The following is an 18,416-nucleotide window of genomic DNA, read 5'->3' on the forward strand; positions in this document are numbered from 1 at the left end:
AATTTCCTTTTTGCTTCCCTAATTTGTCAATTTAGTAATAATTATTTAGTCAACCGCTTCAACTCTGGTCCTCACCATCATCAAAATTTCAAAAAAAAATCGAAAATAAAAGTTTGAATGAAACAAGAAATTTACATATTCTACGCACTGCCAGGTATAAAATATCAAATTATTAGTATCTTAAAGGAGATTGAGAAAGCTATTTGAAAAGCTTCCAAACATGTTATTATACATAATTCAGATACTTTTAAAATATTTTTCTCTCATTCACCACCTACAGAATTTTGAAAAACATTTAACAAAAATAAAATCCTGTTATGCTATGGAATTGCCGCCATGTTGGAATTCGTCTATCGATCTAACCTATAAGTATCAAACTAATTTATTTTTTAATTTTCCTAAGAAATAGCTTGATTTTTCGAGATTTAAATAATTACCAACGAATAGAAAGTTTCAAATTAATTCGAAATCAAATGAAAAATGAATAAATAATTTCAAATTGCTTTGTGAAGAACACTTAAATGCAAATCTGGTTACTTATCAGTTTTTGATTACAATTTAAGTATGTTTACTTTATAAATCTTTTATCTATGGGTAAACTTAAAAAAATTGAAATATTTTTTTTAACCAAAGGTACAAGTTTTCTAAGCATCAAAGATGGATCGAAGAGAAAAAAATAACCAAAATACATAAAAATTCTCGAATATATTTTCATGAAATTCGGACATATTGCTACCACTTGGGAAAATAACGCTAGTTATTTGAGGTCGATATGAACCAAGGATAAAGTATGTACAAGTTTTATTTGGAATACAAATTTCAAAACTCATGTTAACTGTTAACAAATTTTCATTAATTAAAATCTTTTGGATTTACTTCCATAACATTTTGCATTCAAAGATTTTTATAAACTAAAAAATGTTCTTGATCAACAAGATAATTCGAAGAAATGATACAACCATACAACTTACTTATTTTGCCTAATGATATAAAAATTCAGAAATAAATTCAAGTTTAATATACAAGTTCCCTAATTTCATTTGGTAAGATTTTTACATTCAGTTCAAAATATAAATTATAAAAGACTCAAAGCAACATAGAAATCATTCATCAGAAAATGAAAGGTTCATTTATTCCGACAATACAGGGTGACTAAATTTACCTATTCTTTTATGAATATCCACAGGCCTTACAGCAAAATAATACTTATTCTTATCAGCGAACTGAGTTAATGTACAAGCCATTGGCAAAGCCATAGCTTTAACATCACCCACCTTCCTCCACATATCTGTGCTTGGAACAGCTGAAGTTTCTTGATAGGCATAAAGTTGATAACTGGCAATTGCTTCATAGTTCCCAAGGTCATAGGGCATCCTCCATTGCAATATTATACCTGTAGCTGTTTTTCGTATAGAGAGTACTGGTTTTGGTGGAATTGCTTTAAGGTTTTTATCATTTGGACCTTGAACTGCTGGTGGGTTAGGTAACGGAGCTGGGTGTTTGTTAGATGATGGGGTTGAATTTTTGTTCGCCTTCAATAAGGAATTGTGAGCACTTGGTTTAGGTTTTATGGGAATAGTCCCAGTAACTTTTGGTATTACAGACACTGAAGAAGAATTCAAAGTGTTTATAACCCCGTTAGTTGGTTGAAAGTTCACAAGGAGGGCTTTCTGGCCAGCTGATGTTGTCAAAACTCCTTGTTTTAACTGTGAATTTGGCTGCACTACATACATGAGCTGCGGAGTGGTTGTAGAAACAACAGAGGGTAACACAGACGAAGCAGTACTCTTAGGAACACTATTGATCCTGACTCCTTGTGGCACGATAGACTTCACATTCTTATTATTTGATTTCTTGTCGTCTTCATCTGTTAAGTCGATGAAAGATCCAGATGTCCTTGGCCTCTTTTCTGGAGGAGGAATAGGTTTAGGTGTAACATTTGTCCTTTGTGCTGCATTATTATTATTATTATGTACTTGGACAGTTTTCACTGGAGTTCTAGTTCTATTTTGCAAGGCTTGAGTCAAAAGTGTTGTTGGCTGTTTTTGCGGACTAGGTTGCATTATAGTTCTATTAGGGATATTATTTGGAACATTACGTGTTTTTGGAGTGCTTGCTTGCGTTTGAGTAGCAGTTATTTTATGAGGTGTGGGCAGTGACCTACGTTTAGCTAGGTTAGGATCATTTGCTGTAGGTAACCTGACTTGCAAACCCACTGATCTGGTTATTTTGACAGGGAGGACAGGCTTTATTCCATTTGAAGCTAAAATTTCATTCATCAATTTCTTATTCACAATTTCCAAGTCTTTTATTTGTTTAGTGAGGACCGTTTGGTCTCTCCTGAGGGTCTCGATTGTCTGTTCTTGGATTTTAAGTTGGTGATTTGTTTCTCCAAGTTCACTTTTATGGAGAATAGCCTCACACAATTTTTGAATACAAAATTCTTCCAAATCGGCCCTGGTTAACTTTTTCAAATGAGATTTTGTCATGAACTTGGAAAATGAAATGAGAGATTGGAGTTCTGTTATATCCCAAGAATCCATTTCAACATCATCTAATAAGGTATCGACTAGTCTAATTCTTTTCGATGAAGGTTCAATATCAGAATTGGAAATATTTCTTTTGCCTAATTTTTCTGTTTTTTGTTCACAAGTTTCGGAATCTTCGGAATTGGTTATTTCTACATTGTCTTTTTCCTTATCTGTTTCGTAGTTTTTAGGTGTTAAATTATCCCTATCACTTTCTTGTACGCCATTCTGTTTTTCTGAATCAGATATTTCATTTTGTACGTTTTCCAATATTTCCGATTCTGTTCTACCATCTTCATCTGAATTATCTGAATTAGATGTATCATCTGTATTCTCTATATTGTCAATACCTTTAGAATTAGAATCATCATTTTCTTGTTCCAATTGACGTGCATCTTCTGCTATATCAGCATCATCTTGCGCTGAATCTTTGATCATAGATATATCAAGAAGATCATCGGTATCAGGATTGGAACTACTTGAATTTTCATCACATTTTTGAGAGTTCGTGACTGATACAATGTTCTTTTCAATATTCTCTTCAGTTGTTTCACTGGAATCCTCACCATTTACTGGCAAGTTCTGATCCGTATTGACAGTCTGCTCTTCCACCACACTATCACTCACTTCGGTTTGCTTATTTTCACTTGCACTCACAGAGATTGTTTCAAGTTTTTCTTCGCCAGATATTTTGTTATTTTCATGGTTCTCAATTTCATCACATTCATTCAAAAGACTTTCTTCAATATTGGGATCCAATTCTTCTACACTATTACCCAAGTCTTCTGAACCTTCATTAATATGTTTATTCAGTATTTCATCCTCATTTTCACTTGATGCATCAGAGTTCAATTTATTTTCATCACTAATAGTTTTTTCAGATATTATATCCTCAAGATTTTCTTCCTGAGTGCATTGTGTGTTATCTGCTTCTTCTATATCCAATTTTTCTTCTTTAACCTTATCACATGGAATATCTTCTTCAAAAGTTAACTGACCATCATCATTATCTTTTTTCTCTTCAACAGATTCTGTGTTTTCCTTGTCTAGAACTGAAGTTGGGCTTTTGCGTTGTCCTTCTTCATTAATTTCTTCATTGGCCTCATCTTCAAATTCATTTGTTATTTTATCGTCACTTTTATTATGCTCTTCATCTCCTTCTAAGAATAAATGAAAACTTTCTTCATCCGAATCCTTATCTTCGTCTACAGTTTCGAAAGATTCCATCAATTCGGTTGTTTCCGACATCTCCTTGGTTTCTAAAGGCGACTGAACAGCTGACATTGTTTTGTATTTTGAAAATGTTCATTAAAACATGCGTCAAATTATAAATTCTATGCACTTATCACTTATGTTTGAATCGAGTTACTCAGTTACCCTGTACGGAACGTCCTTCAATGTTAGGTTAAGTTTGGCATAGATAAAAACGACTTCACCGTTATAATTTAAACACAGACGCCGCATCCAACGCAGAGAGCCGGACAACACTGACTAGAGAAACATCGTTGCCGATCTTCAATACACATGCGCAGAGTTTCGTTTGATCCTCTATCTCGCTTCAGTTAATTTTCCTCTCCACGAAATACCTCCAAGTTGTGGCACAAAATTATAGATTAATTGATCACTTGATCCAAAACTGGATAATTTTTCCAATGATATCTGAGTAATTACTAGAGACATTCAACTTTCGCACTTGAAAAGATCTTCACACAAAAAAGGTTGGCCAAGATGCATTTGAATCAATACACGATTCAACTGGTTCTGCCTTCTGCCCCGTCCACCGCTACTGTTACCAGGCAAAAATATGACCTTCGGTCCCCTTGAGGCTTTATCTGGCTCAGTCGACCAGATATATATTCCTCGGTTTGAGCGTTGGCTGGAAAGTGGAAAACTTCCTCAATTTCAGTGAGATTCCGCTTTGGACCGAAAAGTCAGAATGAGGTGATTGATGAGTTGGCCTTGAAGCAACTCGAAAACAGAGGATATGTTTGATTCACCAAGATGATAAAACATGGATACCAAAAGCCACCAAGAATGACCATTGAGGTTTCTCAGCAATGATCGGCTTATTGAAACTATCCCAATATTTTCAGTTCTGTAGAAAGACATTAGGTCGTCCGATCCTTTTTCATCAATATTCCCAACTTTTTATTTTGAGTAGATTTGCGCCTACTGAGGAAAAAAGGTGAAATAGCTGTGTCCGAAGGAACCTAACCAAAACAATTATTCTGTATGAAAAAATTTGAAGGGGGGGATTTAGGTGATTGTCAAATGGTGTTGGCTTCAATCCACCATATCTGCTACTTTGATCCTCTTATATAAATTTAAGTTACGGGGTATGAATTCAAATATTTTGCATTCCTCCCATATCCTATAACACTCCCACCTATGCCAATACGTTGATTAGTATAGCAAATTTTAACGATTTCCATGATGAAAAAAAAAATGGGGTAACACCAAAGAAGGTTTGGTCTTTCCGAAAATTACTCGGTAACAAGCTCTAATGACGACCGAAACAACAATAGAAAAAATTCCAAAATCAGTATTACCAAGCGGACATGTGGAATTTCCTTCCGTTGGATGCATAAAAAATAAAACGAAACTAAACCAAAGGTTTAAATGTTTGTCAGGTCTGTTTGAATTTTATCAGTTTCTATTGACCTGGTAGTCGCAAATTTATGAATTTGAGGATTGTTCTCATGGTGACTGGTAGTCAAGATAAGGCGTGGCTTGCATTACATTCGTCCAGACAAATAGTCGATATAATTGTTGGAGCTTGGAGCATTGCCCGAACTGACGCCGCGTCGTAGCAGTGCTACGGCGTTTGCGCCGTGCCATCCATATCAAGTGTTCAAGGCTGCATTCGAGGAAATTCAGAAAATATATAGGTATTATCGACGAAAACAACGATACGAAAAGTAAAAGCTATATGCAAACGGCAAAACACCCACCGCATTCCTCTGAAAATGCTAATTAATTAAACTGATGTACTATGATAAATACCAAACATCCTATTCCAAACTCTGAAACCACCAAACTCCGTGTTGCATTTGGACTAATAATGACAAATTATCCCAATACAATTGGCCAAATAACATGAAGAAAATATAAAAGTCTCGAAATTAACAGAGCGATGCGTTGGTGTTGGGCACCGAAAAGCTATTTATGGCTGTTAAGGCAGTAGACGTCTGCATGAGGCTGAGGTGTGAATGTTGGCGGAATTGTACCCTCAAGGGCCTCAGGTACTTTTTTAATTGTGATTATAGGTGCGCAATACGTCCATCAGGATCAGAAACAACTAAACTCAGTAATGCAACTGGCATGTTTTCATCAGAGGATGAATTAACGAACTGAATCCTTGTTTCTATTCTAATCACGAAGTTTCGGCCAATTCATTGGGAAGTTATTCATAAACCAATTGAATAACAGAAATGATTGAGCGTTTAAGCCGAAATTTTGAAGAATTTCGACAGAATCAATGGTAATTGACAATTACATATTTCAAGGAACTGAGAAACAAAGAAAGAAATGTACCTCGACGATCATCCCCATGTTGATGTAAAGTTGAAATTGTCATCATAAATGCAGTACCCATTTCGTTTATGATGGGAATTAAATAACTCATTCGCTTATCGGTATGTTTGGTGCATGCGCCTCTGAAACCGAGTAGGAGGCTCTGGGGGGCAGAGGCCAGCTGGTGGTCCTCTCTTGACGAATTCCTTCCTTCGTAGGCTTCGTAGCATCGATCGTTTGGTTATGTACCCACCTCCAAAGAAAACACCAACTAGGTCCTTACGTTTGGTGTTGTTTGGATCGTGTTTGATATTTTACATTTATCCCCGTCAAAAATTTTTATTCTTCATTATAACGTAGGAACTGAAGGTGTATCAGCACTCCAGCAGAATTTTTAGGAATTCCCCCTACAGCAAATGTTGGAAATCTGAAGTGAATAAAGAATCGCTATATGTGTAGACCTCCAGGTACCTGCATTGTTCATTCTTGTACCTATGCATTCCAAATATTACATTATAGTGAAATAATGATTATATTGCAATTACGTCTGAACATTAATAGAATAATGGCCAATTTCAGCTTCTTACAGTAAATTCGATCAGGAGTAACATAACTTACGTTATATTTTTACCTAACAAAGTAAGCTCCTTCATGTGGCCGACCAGCATAGAAAGGTTCTGTAAGGTTCTATAGAACCTTAGAACGGCTTATAAACCGTTGGCAGGTACAAACCACTACTACTAACCCAGCGCACAAACAAGCCTCCATAAGACAAACGAAAACTCATCCATTACTGTGCTCACTCTGTGAGATCAGAGCAAAAAGTTCCTCTTTGATCATAGTGTCAACTCTACTTCCTGTATCTTTAACATATATTAGCGAATTAGGAATTATGGTCTATTCCAAATATTATAGAGATCTATAATCTTTGGTCTATTCCTGCAAGGCAATGACGTCACAAATCAGTTACCTCCACCGTTGCCAGACTGTCGAAAGTATTCCTCCTTTCGTCCACGTAACGAATATTAGTGTTTAAGAAATCGAATTTTTAGGACCATATTTCGAAAAACGTATTTTCTCTTGTGTATTTGACGAATATTTATGTTTTATTTAAATTAATATTTCATATAAGAGCTGGAATACATGGTACACTTATTAATGGTTTTCATTTTTGAATGTTATCATTAACAATAAGATTTTTTTTCATATGACCTCATGTTAAATGATCCAGCAAAACAATAAATTGTTAGGCAATCTCACTTTAATCTTTTTCTGTTAAAATAGTCACTTTGATAAAAAAAACTTAGCTTAAAAAAGAGTAGGTACAATAAAAGAAGATAATGAAAACGAATATTCGATGAGCATAACTAGGATAAATGGCAGTTAGGAGCCTCGTAAGTTAGTTAATTAATTTGGAAATTAAAAATGTTAATGGCATAAATATTAAAAATCTATTATCGATGAATATTTTTGTGTTTCTACATTATTTCTTCTTTAGCCCAAGTATATCATCAGCGTATACTTCACGCTACATACCTATTATATTTTTTTTAATTCATCGTATGTATTGGACCAGAGGTTTTGATAAATGCGATTTAACTGTGCCATTCCAAGATCTGGAATCTTTGACAATACATGTATATTCAAAAAACTGTGTTATATAAAGAGAATCTATTCGTAGACCTTTTAATTTAAAATTTGTAGCCTCCAAAAAAGAATTTGAATCGTGAATATTTCCAGGGGATGATTTTTCAAGACTTTCGACCTGAATCAACCATTCCCGAATAAAAACATCATCAAATAGTCAAAAATATAGCAGCGGTGAAATAAATGTTGGTGTATCATATAAATTACAGAATCTTGGATTTCTGAGCCCGATACTGAATAGCAGTCGGTTCTTAAACAGCCATATCCAAAAAAAAAAATGATATAATGGTCATGTGGCATCCGCAACTCCAGAGCAACGTAGAACCAAAAAGTTGATCTTTGGTAGAATGGTCAACTCTGAATGGCACACCAGGTACACAACCATTGTTTACTAGAACTTGTTGGTGAAATGAGACAGCAATCTGTTACCTGCTCTATTGTGCTCTTCCCGTTGTAAACTACATAGTCCCTTTGAGTGTTCAACAATTCGAATACTCAAAGATTGTACACAACTGAAAATTTCAACTCACAATAATGAACTGAATAACCAAAAGTCAGCAGCATGTTAAACTCCAGAAAAGTTTAAAAAAATAATTATGGGGGAAATAATCCCAGGTCACATCAGTTGACCGAGATCTTTGTATATCAGTTGTTTACGAAGCCTTCATAATTGCTCATAGAGTTCCGGATGAAAAAGGAATTAGAGGGGAATGGAATTTGTGGTTCTGAGTACCTTAAGCACAGGTTCAGACATGCTGGATACTGGCTGATAATTTCCCTATACTTGCAAATGGAAGCGTTTCTGATACGAGAGGAAAAAATGTCGAGAAATATTGATAATGATGGCGTGAGCCACATGACGAATATGTAGGTACTTGTATACATATTATAGTGGACAGAAATGTTTTCTAGAAAAATAAAAAAGACAGTTTGAGAATAATAAGAGACACACGATAACTGAAACCCAAAAAAGTTTGAAGGTACCTAATTCAGGAATATCTGATATCTGAGACGTACAGAATATGAGAATGAGAAGGCGTAAAGAAGAAATTCAAAATGGGATAAAGGATCATGATACCATGACCGGATACAAGAGGTCATTGGCTTGAAGCATTCCTGTGAATCTTTTATGAGGCATGTATTGTTCTCGAGTTGTATAAGTAGGTATTATATCTATTTTTTTGACTTTGTTGTAATCTTCTTTATATAATTAGGTAACTCAATTGAGGTTTTGATCCTCACCTAGTGCGACGAGTTTACTGGTCAAACTCTGTTTATCGTATATTATACAGGGTGTTTTAAAAGGTGAGGCTTTTTTTTGACGGAAGATTGTCATTTTGAAAGTTTTTTATAGGCGATCTTTGGTGAAACGCTCCATATTGACCAGTTCTACCTCACCTCCAAATACACCCTGTATTATAATCATAACAAAGTCCCTTTGATCAATATGGCTCTGCTTAATTCGGATCCCCACCATCCGTTTGGGGATTTAAGAAACAGAGCAACAGTCCACCTACTTATAAATATAATCTCCATAATGGTAAATAGCAGGAAAGTTCAAACTTACTGGGGCGGTGAAATCCGCAGCGGAAGAGAACAAGAGTGCTCAAGGAGAAGTCGATTGCTGCGTCAGATACGTAACCAGGTGCCGACCACCTTCAGAGAATTCAAGGCGAAAGCATAGTTTCCGATGGATAAAAATATCTGCCGATAGAGGTCAGGACTGTAATTGGTGCTACGTTATGACAGTTGTTTAGGAGAATATCTTCATGAAATCCTTTGAGAATACAAACGGCATGTTTCGACGTTTTAAAGATCATCAGGGAACAGGAAACAAGACCTCACATTGAGAGAATCATATCCTAAGCACTTGAGGTATTCGGAAATCAACTGTTTTTTTTTCATACATTATCTTAAAATAAAAGTCGAATCACCAGGTCCAATATGAACATACGGTATATGAGAGACAATGAGAGGGCCCCCTTTCTCCATTTGGTCATATTTAGTCTGAGTCCAAATCATCCATTTAAAAATATGAGTGAAGGAGAGTAGGCCAATAGAGAAATATGAGATTTTCTCAAGTCTGACAGATTGATATTAGGCATATGATACCCCTAACCAAGTATCCCTACCTATTAAACAAAAACGAGGATAGGATAGGCCAATATAAGTGAGATCAGCGAGTCCAAATAGTAGTATACAGGGTATTTGACTCGTACCTAATATTTCAACAGTAGATTCTTGAGGTCACAAGAAACACTTTTTTTCTATACCATTTTTTCCGATTCGGCCCTGATAAAAAGATAAAGCCATTTTAAGTTTTCATAATGAGCTGTGCCACCCCTGGAATAACAAAATTACCTTCATAATAATTAGTTAATTCTGTGATATTACATACGTGAATCTTTTAAACAGAGCTTTATTGAGTCAACGTATCCAATTTTTCAAAAAAATGGTAAAAGAAAAAAGGGTGTCTTCTGATCTCAAGAATCTACTATTGAACTATTTGTACGAGACAAAGACTCACCCTGAAATTTTATTGATTACATGTTGAAAAGTTTAGGGCAGGGAATCGAAAAGAAATGATAATCAACGTAAAAAATATATAATGAAAAATTCACGGCATACAGACAAGAATTGAATTCTGAAAAAAATACCTTCCAGACAAAAGGAATCATCTTAATTTGCAATATCGATAAAAAATAAAATCTGACCGTTTTTACAAGCCGAAGCAACAAAAAACGTCTATCCATATCACAAAAATAAGTTGTTTTTTTAAATATCTCTCTTCATGTGCCTCAAATATTTTTTAAATTCATTATGAAAATTTTATACATATTTAATATCATAAATATCATAAAATAGTTTTTAGAAAAGAGGTCAATGCGAGTAGTGCTAAGCTAAACCAAAATGCAAAATCGAAAGTACAAAGTCTAATGCCAATCCATATTTTAATCCATGATTTAAAACTGGTTATTATTGGCTGTTTTGATGGTTCCAGATCGGTTCAACACAGTCGCACATCCATTTATTCAGAGTGAGCGTCCCACAACCTTGGTGTGTTCTCATCTTCAAAATCCATTGATGGTAGTTTCGCAGACTCATTAAGAACTCAGACCTAAGAAAGTAAGTACACACAATCTAATGGTGAGTTTATGCAGAGTTACCAATACCTAATACCTAAGAAAAGGACCAATCATGTGTATCTGGTACCTATATATACACATGTTTTTATTAGACCGTTAGATTGGCCTTAGATGGCTATGTAAGGCAGATATATAGTTCACGATATAAAAAAAATTGCGAAATGGATGGCAAAATGTCACTAGGCTTACTGAGCCTTGAATTCTACCTCTACATCCCAGAAATAAAATCCTAAGAAGTTCGAAAATTGCCTAGAACAGTTCATGATACGCAGAAAGTAATTTAATGTTGTATTGTTTTATGTGGACTATGTCAAAGGTGAAAAAGTCAAGCTGGATATTATGATGGGTTCTTTTGCTGCAGAGTTGAGAAGAACCATTGAGTATTAAACTTCTAATACTTTTTTAATACTCAACGGAAGACCTAAGTCCTAAGAAAGGACCATATCCTGCTTGGCCATTTGCTGATTATATTATTGGTCCATTTTAAAGTTTGAGTTCTTAGTACCCTACCTCAATTGACGCCATTTAATTACCCAGTAGTCTCTGGGCGTTTCATCCAGAAAATATTCAACAGTTCACTCAGAGGACGAAGTTGTATTGTTTGCACAGGTTATAGGGTAATGCCACAACACACAATTCGGATGTTGCCGTGTAAACAATTCGTGGTGATATAAAGTTAAATCCTGATGAAACAACACAACGGTTCCATGGAATGCTTTCCAAATAAATCGCATCTTTCGAATACCCTCTTCCTATTATATAATTCCTGATTTTACTAGGGAAATATTAACGGAATTTTCAAAGCCCACTGCGCTACAAGATTCCTTGCAGAATTGAAGAAGGTGTAGGTACTGCTTCATGTCATGATAGAATTTTAGATTTCCATTACTTAATAAGTGGTAGAGCTAAGCCAAACCTATACAAACTATAAGGAGTATTATAATGACAAAAGATATTTTTATTTTCACGAGTCTAATTTGAACAATTGAAAAATGTTTTTCTCCAGGTTTCTTTTGCACAATTTTCAATCCTCGAGATAGGAGAACCGTTTGCCGAATGTTGTTACGTTATCAGCGCCATCTCATTGTCAAATGTGGCAAACACAGGCCAAAATGTATTACTTTTTTGAGAGATATGAGGGCGTCTTCCATCTTTCTTCTCTATAATCTTTGGTATAATACATAAATAAGAAAGAAAATTTCTTGGTAAACAAATTTTATGAGTGGCTTCTCATAACCCTTGCAATTATAGAGAAATACCAACGAAATTGTTTTCATAGTCTTTTTGCTCCTGCAGAATGTATGCTGAATTTATTTTTCGTCAGTCTCAATTAAAAATTGCTATTTGGGTGTCATTTTTATGGGGCTATTCATTTACACCCTGTAATATGAAGTTCTAAAAGGTTATATTTTCTTTCATAAAGGGTTAATAAATGACGAATGAATGAACCTACACCCTAGGCTTCGGTGACCTGAATTCATGTGTTTTCTCTAGCTAGGTTAGATACCTACTATGTATCGATTCTTCTGGTTGCTTCGCTCCTTGAGCAGAGTGGGTGGTGGTTAAATGACAAATTTCCTCATCTTAGGCCATTGTACTAAGCTTGATTTAGAAAAGCATGTTAATTTATTCGAATTTGTGGGAGAAAACCCTTACGCTTATTATAGCTACTAACTACATACTGTATATGTATGTAGTTAGTATACTGTATACTACTGTATACAGGTTATCCCAGGATAAATGCGAATGAATCTGGATATAGGTTCAGAACATTAAAATAAGAAGAAAAATTCCCATGCAGGTATATGTCTGGAAATGCTTCGTTGAAGAATTACGTTGCTTCAAAGATGAGCAAATGAAATTTTGCAGACTTGCAGAGGTATTAAAAAGCGGAAAGTTTTATTTCCAACGCTTTTTTGTAAAGCTAATAGAATTAGAGTAATCGTAATCGTAATGGAGTAGCGCTCCATGGCGCGGACACCCTAAAAAAAATCATATAAAAATTGCACGAAATCAAATGAAGTTTTTTAAAATGATTACGCCAATTGAAATGAACAGGACATAAATTATTTAAAAGAAAAACTAATATAACTGCATCTTATTACCAAATACCTAAAACGTGTATTTAGTGTTTTCTTCTCTTCAACTTTTTTTAGACTCAACTCCAGCTATAATAGTTCTGCGCCACGCCTTTCCACCCTAATTCGGCATGCTTGTTAGGACTACTTACCGATGGAGTTGATGGGAAGCAAGAACACGAGAAACAATTCTGCGAAGCGATGGTACTTACCTATTCTTCGTTAACTACGGGTTGTGGTAATAGTTTTTCTTTGTGGACGAAACTTCAGCTCACGTAAGTAGCTGTGATGATTAATCAATCGAGTTAAGTCCAGTTATTTGGCCTACTTTCATTTCATTACTCTTTCCCCCACCCATTAATTGTTGCTCAACCTTGTATTTGCACATCTCACATCGCACGACTGGAAATTGCACAGGTTGTCATGCTCAGCTAATGTTGTTGATGTTTATATGACTATTATAAAACCAAAGATTGGTCCAAATAGGTACCAATACCTACCATATAAAACCACACTTGACGAAACCAAGTGTACCAGCAGAAAATGTACAATGCTTATTAAGAAAAATAGTATACAGTGTAACATAATTAGAACCGATTCCTTGAAATATTTCGAATGCATGACCATTGTTGATTCAACCTAAATGTGGTTCAAACATTCAAACCCATCAGAAAACTAAATTGCATAACGTCAACAACGTGGCTTATCATCGGTTAATAGAATGGTTTCACTATACATGGTACCATTATAGGAAGAAAGTAATTGCTTATAACATTTTTTGATCATTGGTGTTTAATCTAGATAACTTAGGGTAAAAAAGAAAAGATGATTCCACTATTTTTGAGAATGCTGATGTAGAAAGTGTATTACAGGAGTTGCAAATCCCACGGCAGTATATCATCTTTTCTTTTTTTTTGAATAATTTTCTAACTAATATTTCAAAAAACTGTTTACAAAATCTTCACTCCCGAAAAGCGAGAGAATGCATGACACAACCACCTAAACTTAATGATGCACAATGTTAGAGGAATATAAATATTTCATCACTTTCTGAATTAAGAAATGTGTCGCAATTTGAACACACCTAATTACTCAAAACTTGCTCTGCAAGTTTGCTCATTTCACAGACATCTTCAACATGTTTTTCATGTGAAAGAACAGTTGTTTCCGTATTCTCATTGAAAAAACTGCTCGTACTTATGGGAGGTTTTGGGACAAAATAAAACAGGATAGTGCTAACCCAAATAATGCTGATTTTTTCACATTTTCTCTCCTCCGCATTTGTGGAAAGACTTATACTTAGTATACATACATACATACCTGGTAGGTATGTAAATCAAAATTTAAAGCTACATGTACCGATACATGATGCGGAGCTGTTTTATTCAACCAATGCTTTAGCGGTTCAACTTGAAGTCTTTGTATCAGATCGCGAGCATTTTGATTTTTAATTCAATCCTAAACCACCGTGCGGATTGTTTTAATCATTAAACTCAAGAAAAAGTTCAATAAAGCGTGTTGAGAATTTGTAAACGAAAACCTAGGTTGTCGACTACGAAATATAAATAGAAATTATCATGTACCCCAACGGGATCAGGCTAAGATTCTAGGTTATTTGTTCTAATCTGATCCAAGTTATTAATCACTCAAGTGATTTCTATTTAATTAATAAATTCTCAACTTTCAAGTTTAACATTGCCATCTATCGGTGCTACCTTCAACCGAAAATCTTTCCTGATCTATGGATGAAGTTGAGTGGTTGTATAATTTAACTACTGAGATGTCTAAAAACATCTTATTAACTATTTATTATTATATAATTTAGTCATTACGTTGATTTTCTAATCATTCATACTGAATTGTTAAAAAGAAAACCGAACATAGAATCTTTGTAGATTTAATCTTTAGTTCCTATGACCGGTAGATAAGTTAAGTTCTCTAACCTTAAAATTATTCACCTTGTTGACAAATCAAATCAACATAAACACATGTTTTTTGTGTATTCAGAATTCGACTGAAATGGTGAAGACTTAATCAAAAACACAAAATGGGTGATTCAGCAATTGTGGTCAAAGCGAAACCTGCAAGAAAAGTATTCAAAGCGAAAAAAATCACCAAGGTTCCGGATTATTTTCTCCAGGATCCCAAATTGAAGTCAGCTATCGAAGCTCTTCCGAATAATTATTCGTTCGAAATACCAAAAACCTTATGGAGAATAAAGGAAACCAATTCAAAAGTTGTAGCACTACAAATGCCTGAAGGGTTGCTCCTATATGCTACAACAATTGCTGATATAATCGAGGAATTCACCGAAGCAGAAACTATCATAATGGGCGACGTTACTTATGGAGCTTGTTGCATTGATGATTTAACTGCAAAGAGCTTGGGAGTTGACCTTCTTGTCCATTATGGTCACAGTTGCTTAGTGCCGGTTGATCAAACTAAAGGAGTGAATGTGCTGTATGTTTTTGTGGACATTAGTATTGATCCTCTTCATTTCTTGGAAACTATAAAATTTAACTTTCCTTCTGGTTCTAAGCTGAGTTTAGTTAGTACAATCCAGTTCCTAGCTACTCTACATAACATTGCAAATAAACTAAAAGAAATTGGCTATGACATAATCCTCCCACAATCGAAACCCTTATCTGCTGGAGAAATCTTAGGATGTACTGCCCCAGTCTTACGTTGTACAGATGCAATAATTTATTTGGGGGATGGAAGATTCCACTTAGAAGCAATCATGATTGCAAATCCTAAAATAAAAGCATATAGATATGATCCTTATGAGAAAAGTTTCACTCAAGAACATTACGATTATGACTTGATGAACTCGATAAGAAAAAAATGTATTGACGATAGCAAAAATTGTAGTAAATTTGGTGTTATTATGGGAACTTTGGGTAGGCAGGGAAATCCAAATGTAGTTGAACGATTGAGAAAGCGCTTAGAAGAAGTTGACAAAAAAGCAGTTGTCATTATGTTGTCAGAAATATTCCCAAAAAAGTTAGAACTATTCCCGCAGTTAGAATCTTTTGTACAGATTGCATGCCCAAGGTTGTCGATAGATTGGGGTAGATCATTCAGCAAGCCTCTCTTAACTCCATATGAGTTGTCAGTTGTTATCGGTGATTCGCAGTGGCATTCTGAGAAGAGTTATCCGATGGACTTTTATGCCTCCGGTAGCTTGGGTCCATGGACTCCTAACCACAAACCAGGAGAAATTAATACCGAAAAATGTTGTGGAAAGTGTGGATGAAAATATTTTTTTAACACGACAGCAATAATTGTTATTACCATGAACTTGACTGGTTCTATTGATGGTCTTCATAAAATTGAAGTGCAAATAAATATTTATTGTTATAATTACCAGATTTTAATTTTTTTATGCCTTTCAATTCAAGCCCATTTACAAAGAAAAGAAATTCGTTGGACGTTTCGGTAGTTATAGTTAATCCAAATTTCCGCCCAAATCACTTGAAATAAATCACCCTGTACATCGGAAACGAAGAGCCTTAACCCATATAAATTGTTAATTTCTGGTTGTCTATTTTTCAACTATGTTATCCATGGACCACCTATAGATACAGGGTGAAACTTTGACTCTTACAAATATTCTAACAGTATATTCTTGAGATCAAAAGAAGCACATTTTTCCTTTACCATTTTTTCCGAATCGGCTCGGTTTAAAAGATACAGGCTGTTGAAAAATCATAAAAAAATTATTTTTAGTTCTATCTCACAAACGGTTTTATCGAATCTTCCCATTATGACCATCATGTACCATAAAAATACCAAAAATTCAAATAACCCAACTCTTGAAACTGAGTTGGACGCTATCTAATGAATATTTGAACGTTTTGTAAAATAAAAGTATTTTCTTCATATTTTGTCGTATATCGCGCCGTTCTTGAGTAATTTGATATACAAAAATTAAAAAAATCCGCCGATGTGTATATGTCGTAGTCTTATTGTAAAATCAGTCATATTATAATAAGCCTAGGCTTTTTCAATACGACTAGGCATATTGCAATATCACAGCAATAATCCAGGATCTCACAGTTTGACTGACAATTTGAAGCGTATTATTATATTATTATTGTCAAAATTCAAAAACTCGCGAATACTTTGAATTCTGATTGATTATACCTCGATTTTCATTTACTTTGTTAGTTTTACAATTCGCCTAGTCATATTGAAAAAGCCTAGGCGTATTATAATAAGACTGATATTATGATAAGCCTGCGACATATACACTACGTAGTGTCACAGGTTTAGCTATTCTGAAGGTAATTTTGTTTTTCCAGAGGTGTCGCAGCTCATTACGAAAACTTAAAATGGCTATATCTTTTTATCAGTCCTGTCACTTGGGACAATTACCGCCCTTGTAGATTTCTTTGTTTCTTACCATTTATGAGTGAAGGGACAAGTTTGTACAAACTTATAAGATTGTGTAGCGTCTTTTCGGTTAGTTTAACAATTAATTCCTGTTGAGTTTGGCGTGACCAGAGCGTTTGAATTGACGGGAAAAATTAACGAAATCAGGAGAGTAAAAGCGCGTTTTTTATGGCCCTTATACTTTCTAGTGTCCTGTACATGTGTACAGGTGTTGTGCATGTGTAATTTTTTTTCTGGATACGTGGGATATTGGTATATTAGATATGTCATGAAACAAAAGGTTGTTTACAAATCAAATGGCAACACGAATCTCATTCATTCATTTTGTTGTTTCATGACTTGGGACAATGCCGAATAGATACAAGCGGCGCATTGGCAGCAGGAAATATGCCGATTTTTCGCAGGATATTATTATTTACGTTATTTCCACAAAGAAATCACCAAAGAATGAAAGAAATCAAAGTTCCCTTGTTTTTTTAGTTATTTTACATTTGAGTTGCAATATATTTTCTTTCGCTGTAATAGGGGTTTATCATTTAATATCCTCAGCGAATTTCAACTATATAATCACAAATTCTAATTTTTCAAAACTATACACCGTGCCAAGTGACCTATTTCATTTGAGAGTTGACAAATCAATGGATTTTAACTTGTGTCCCCCTAGCCTCCCAATTCGGTGGGGACTCGGGGCAAGTGTATTTTATTTTTTCAAAACTTATATCCGAATTCTGATGCATGATATGTATCCTAATCAATAGTCTGAATCATTAAGCATATTCGAACCTCTTTTTCAGATAAAAATAGGTCACCGTTTTGAAATTAGACAAGTTGAATAGGGAATACTCCTTCTTACGAAAATGATGTATTTTTTATGAAATATCTTTGAAACGTCACATTTGGAAATAACCATTTCAACCGTTTCCCAAAAAAAATTATTTTAAGCACTTAAAAATGAAAAATAAAAATGGGTATTTAAAGTTTAAAGCGTTTTGTGAGAATTGCATGAGCTGGCAACATCGACTGAAATATGCCTTGCTAATAAAGGACAACAAATGCATTATCTTGATGAGATAGACAAAGATGGCTATCTATGAAGTCTGCTACGAACA

At 34.7% G+C, this 18,416-nt stretch overlaps 2 protein-coding genes and 1 long non-coding RNA gene across 3 annotated transcripts; 2 read left to right on the forward strand and 1 right to left on the reverse strand.

Annotated features, from left to right (window-relative positions):
- Window positions 1-383: 383 nt before the first annotated feature.
- Window positions 384-13,055, forward strand: LOC123308667. Its single transcript, XR_006537154.1, has 4 exons — window positions 384-562; window positions 634-788; window positions 10,690-10,814; window positions 12,991-13,055. It is a non-coding gene; the product is annotated as an uncharacterized LOC123308667 (long non-coding RNA).
- Window positions 785-4,016, reverse strand: LOC123308644 (activating transcription factor 7-interacting protein 1). The gene has a single exon (XM_044891405.1). It carries the CDS (start codon window positions 3,810-3,812, stop codon window positions 1,131-1,133), a length of 2,682 nt encoding a protein of 893 aa, XP_044747340.1. The 5' UTR covers window positions 3,813-4,016; the 3' UTR covers window positions 785-1,130.
- A 1,810-nt stretch (window positions 13,056-14,865) lies between the features above and the next one.
- On the forward strand, window positions 14,866-16,293 carry LOC123308660 (2-(3-amino-3-carboxypropyl)histidine synthase subunit 1). The gene has a single exon (XM_044891424.1). The coding sequence runs from the start codon at window positions 14,960-14,962 to the stop codon at window positions 16,166-16,168; it is 1,209 nt and encodes a 402-aa protein (XP_044747359.1). The 5' UTR covers window positions 14,866-14,959; the 3' UTR covers window positions 16,169-16,293.
- The last annotated feature ends 2,123 nt before the right edge of the window (window positions 16,294-18,416 follow it).

The sequence above is a fragment of the Coccinella septempunctata genome, chromosome 1, assembly GCF_907165205.1.
Source record: "Coccinella septempunctata chromosome 1, icCocSept1.1, whole genome shotgun sequence".
In the NCBI taxonomy this organism is placed as follows: Eukaryota; Metazoa; Arthropoda; class Insecta; order Coleoptera; family Coccinellidae; genus Coccinella; species Coccinella septempunctata.

Bases quoted from the DNA above. Each gene is read 5' to 3' on its own strand.
- LOC123308644 (XM_044891405.1), bottom strand. From the start codon at position 3,812: ATGTCAGCTGTTCAGTCGCCTTTAGAAACCAAGGAGATGTCGGAAACA.
- LOC123308660 (XM_044891424.1), top strand. From the start codon at position 14,960: ATGGGTGATTCAGCAATTGTGGTCAAAGCGAAACCTGCAAGAAAAGTA.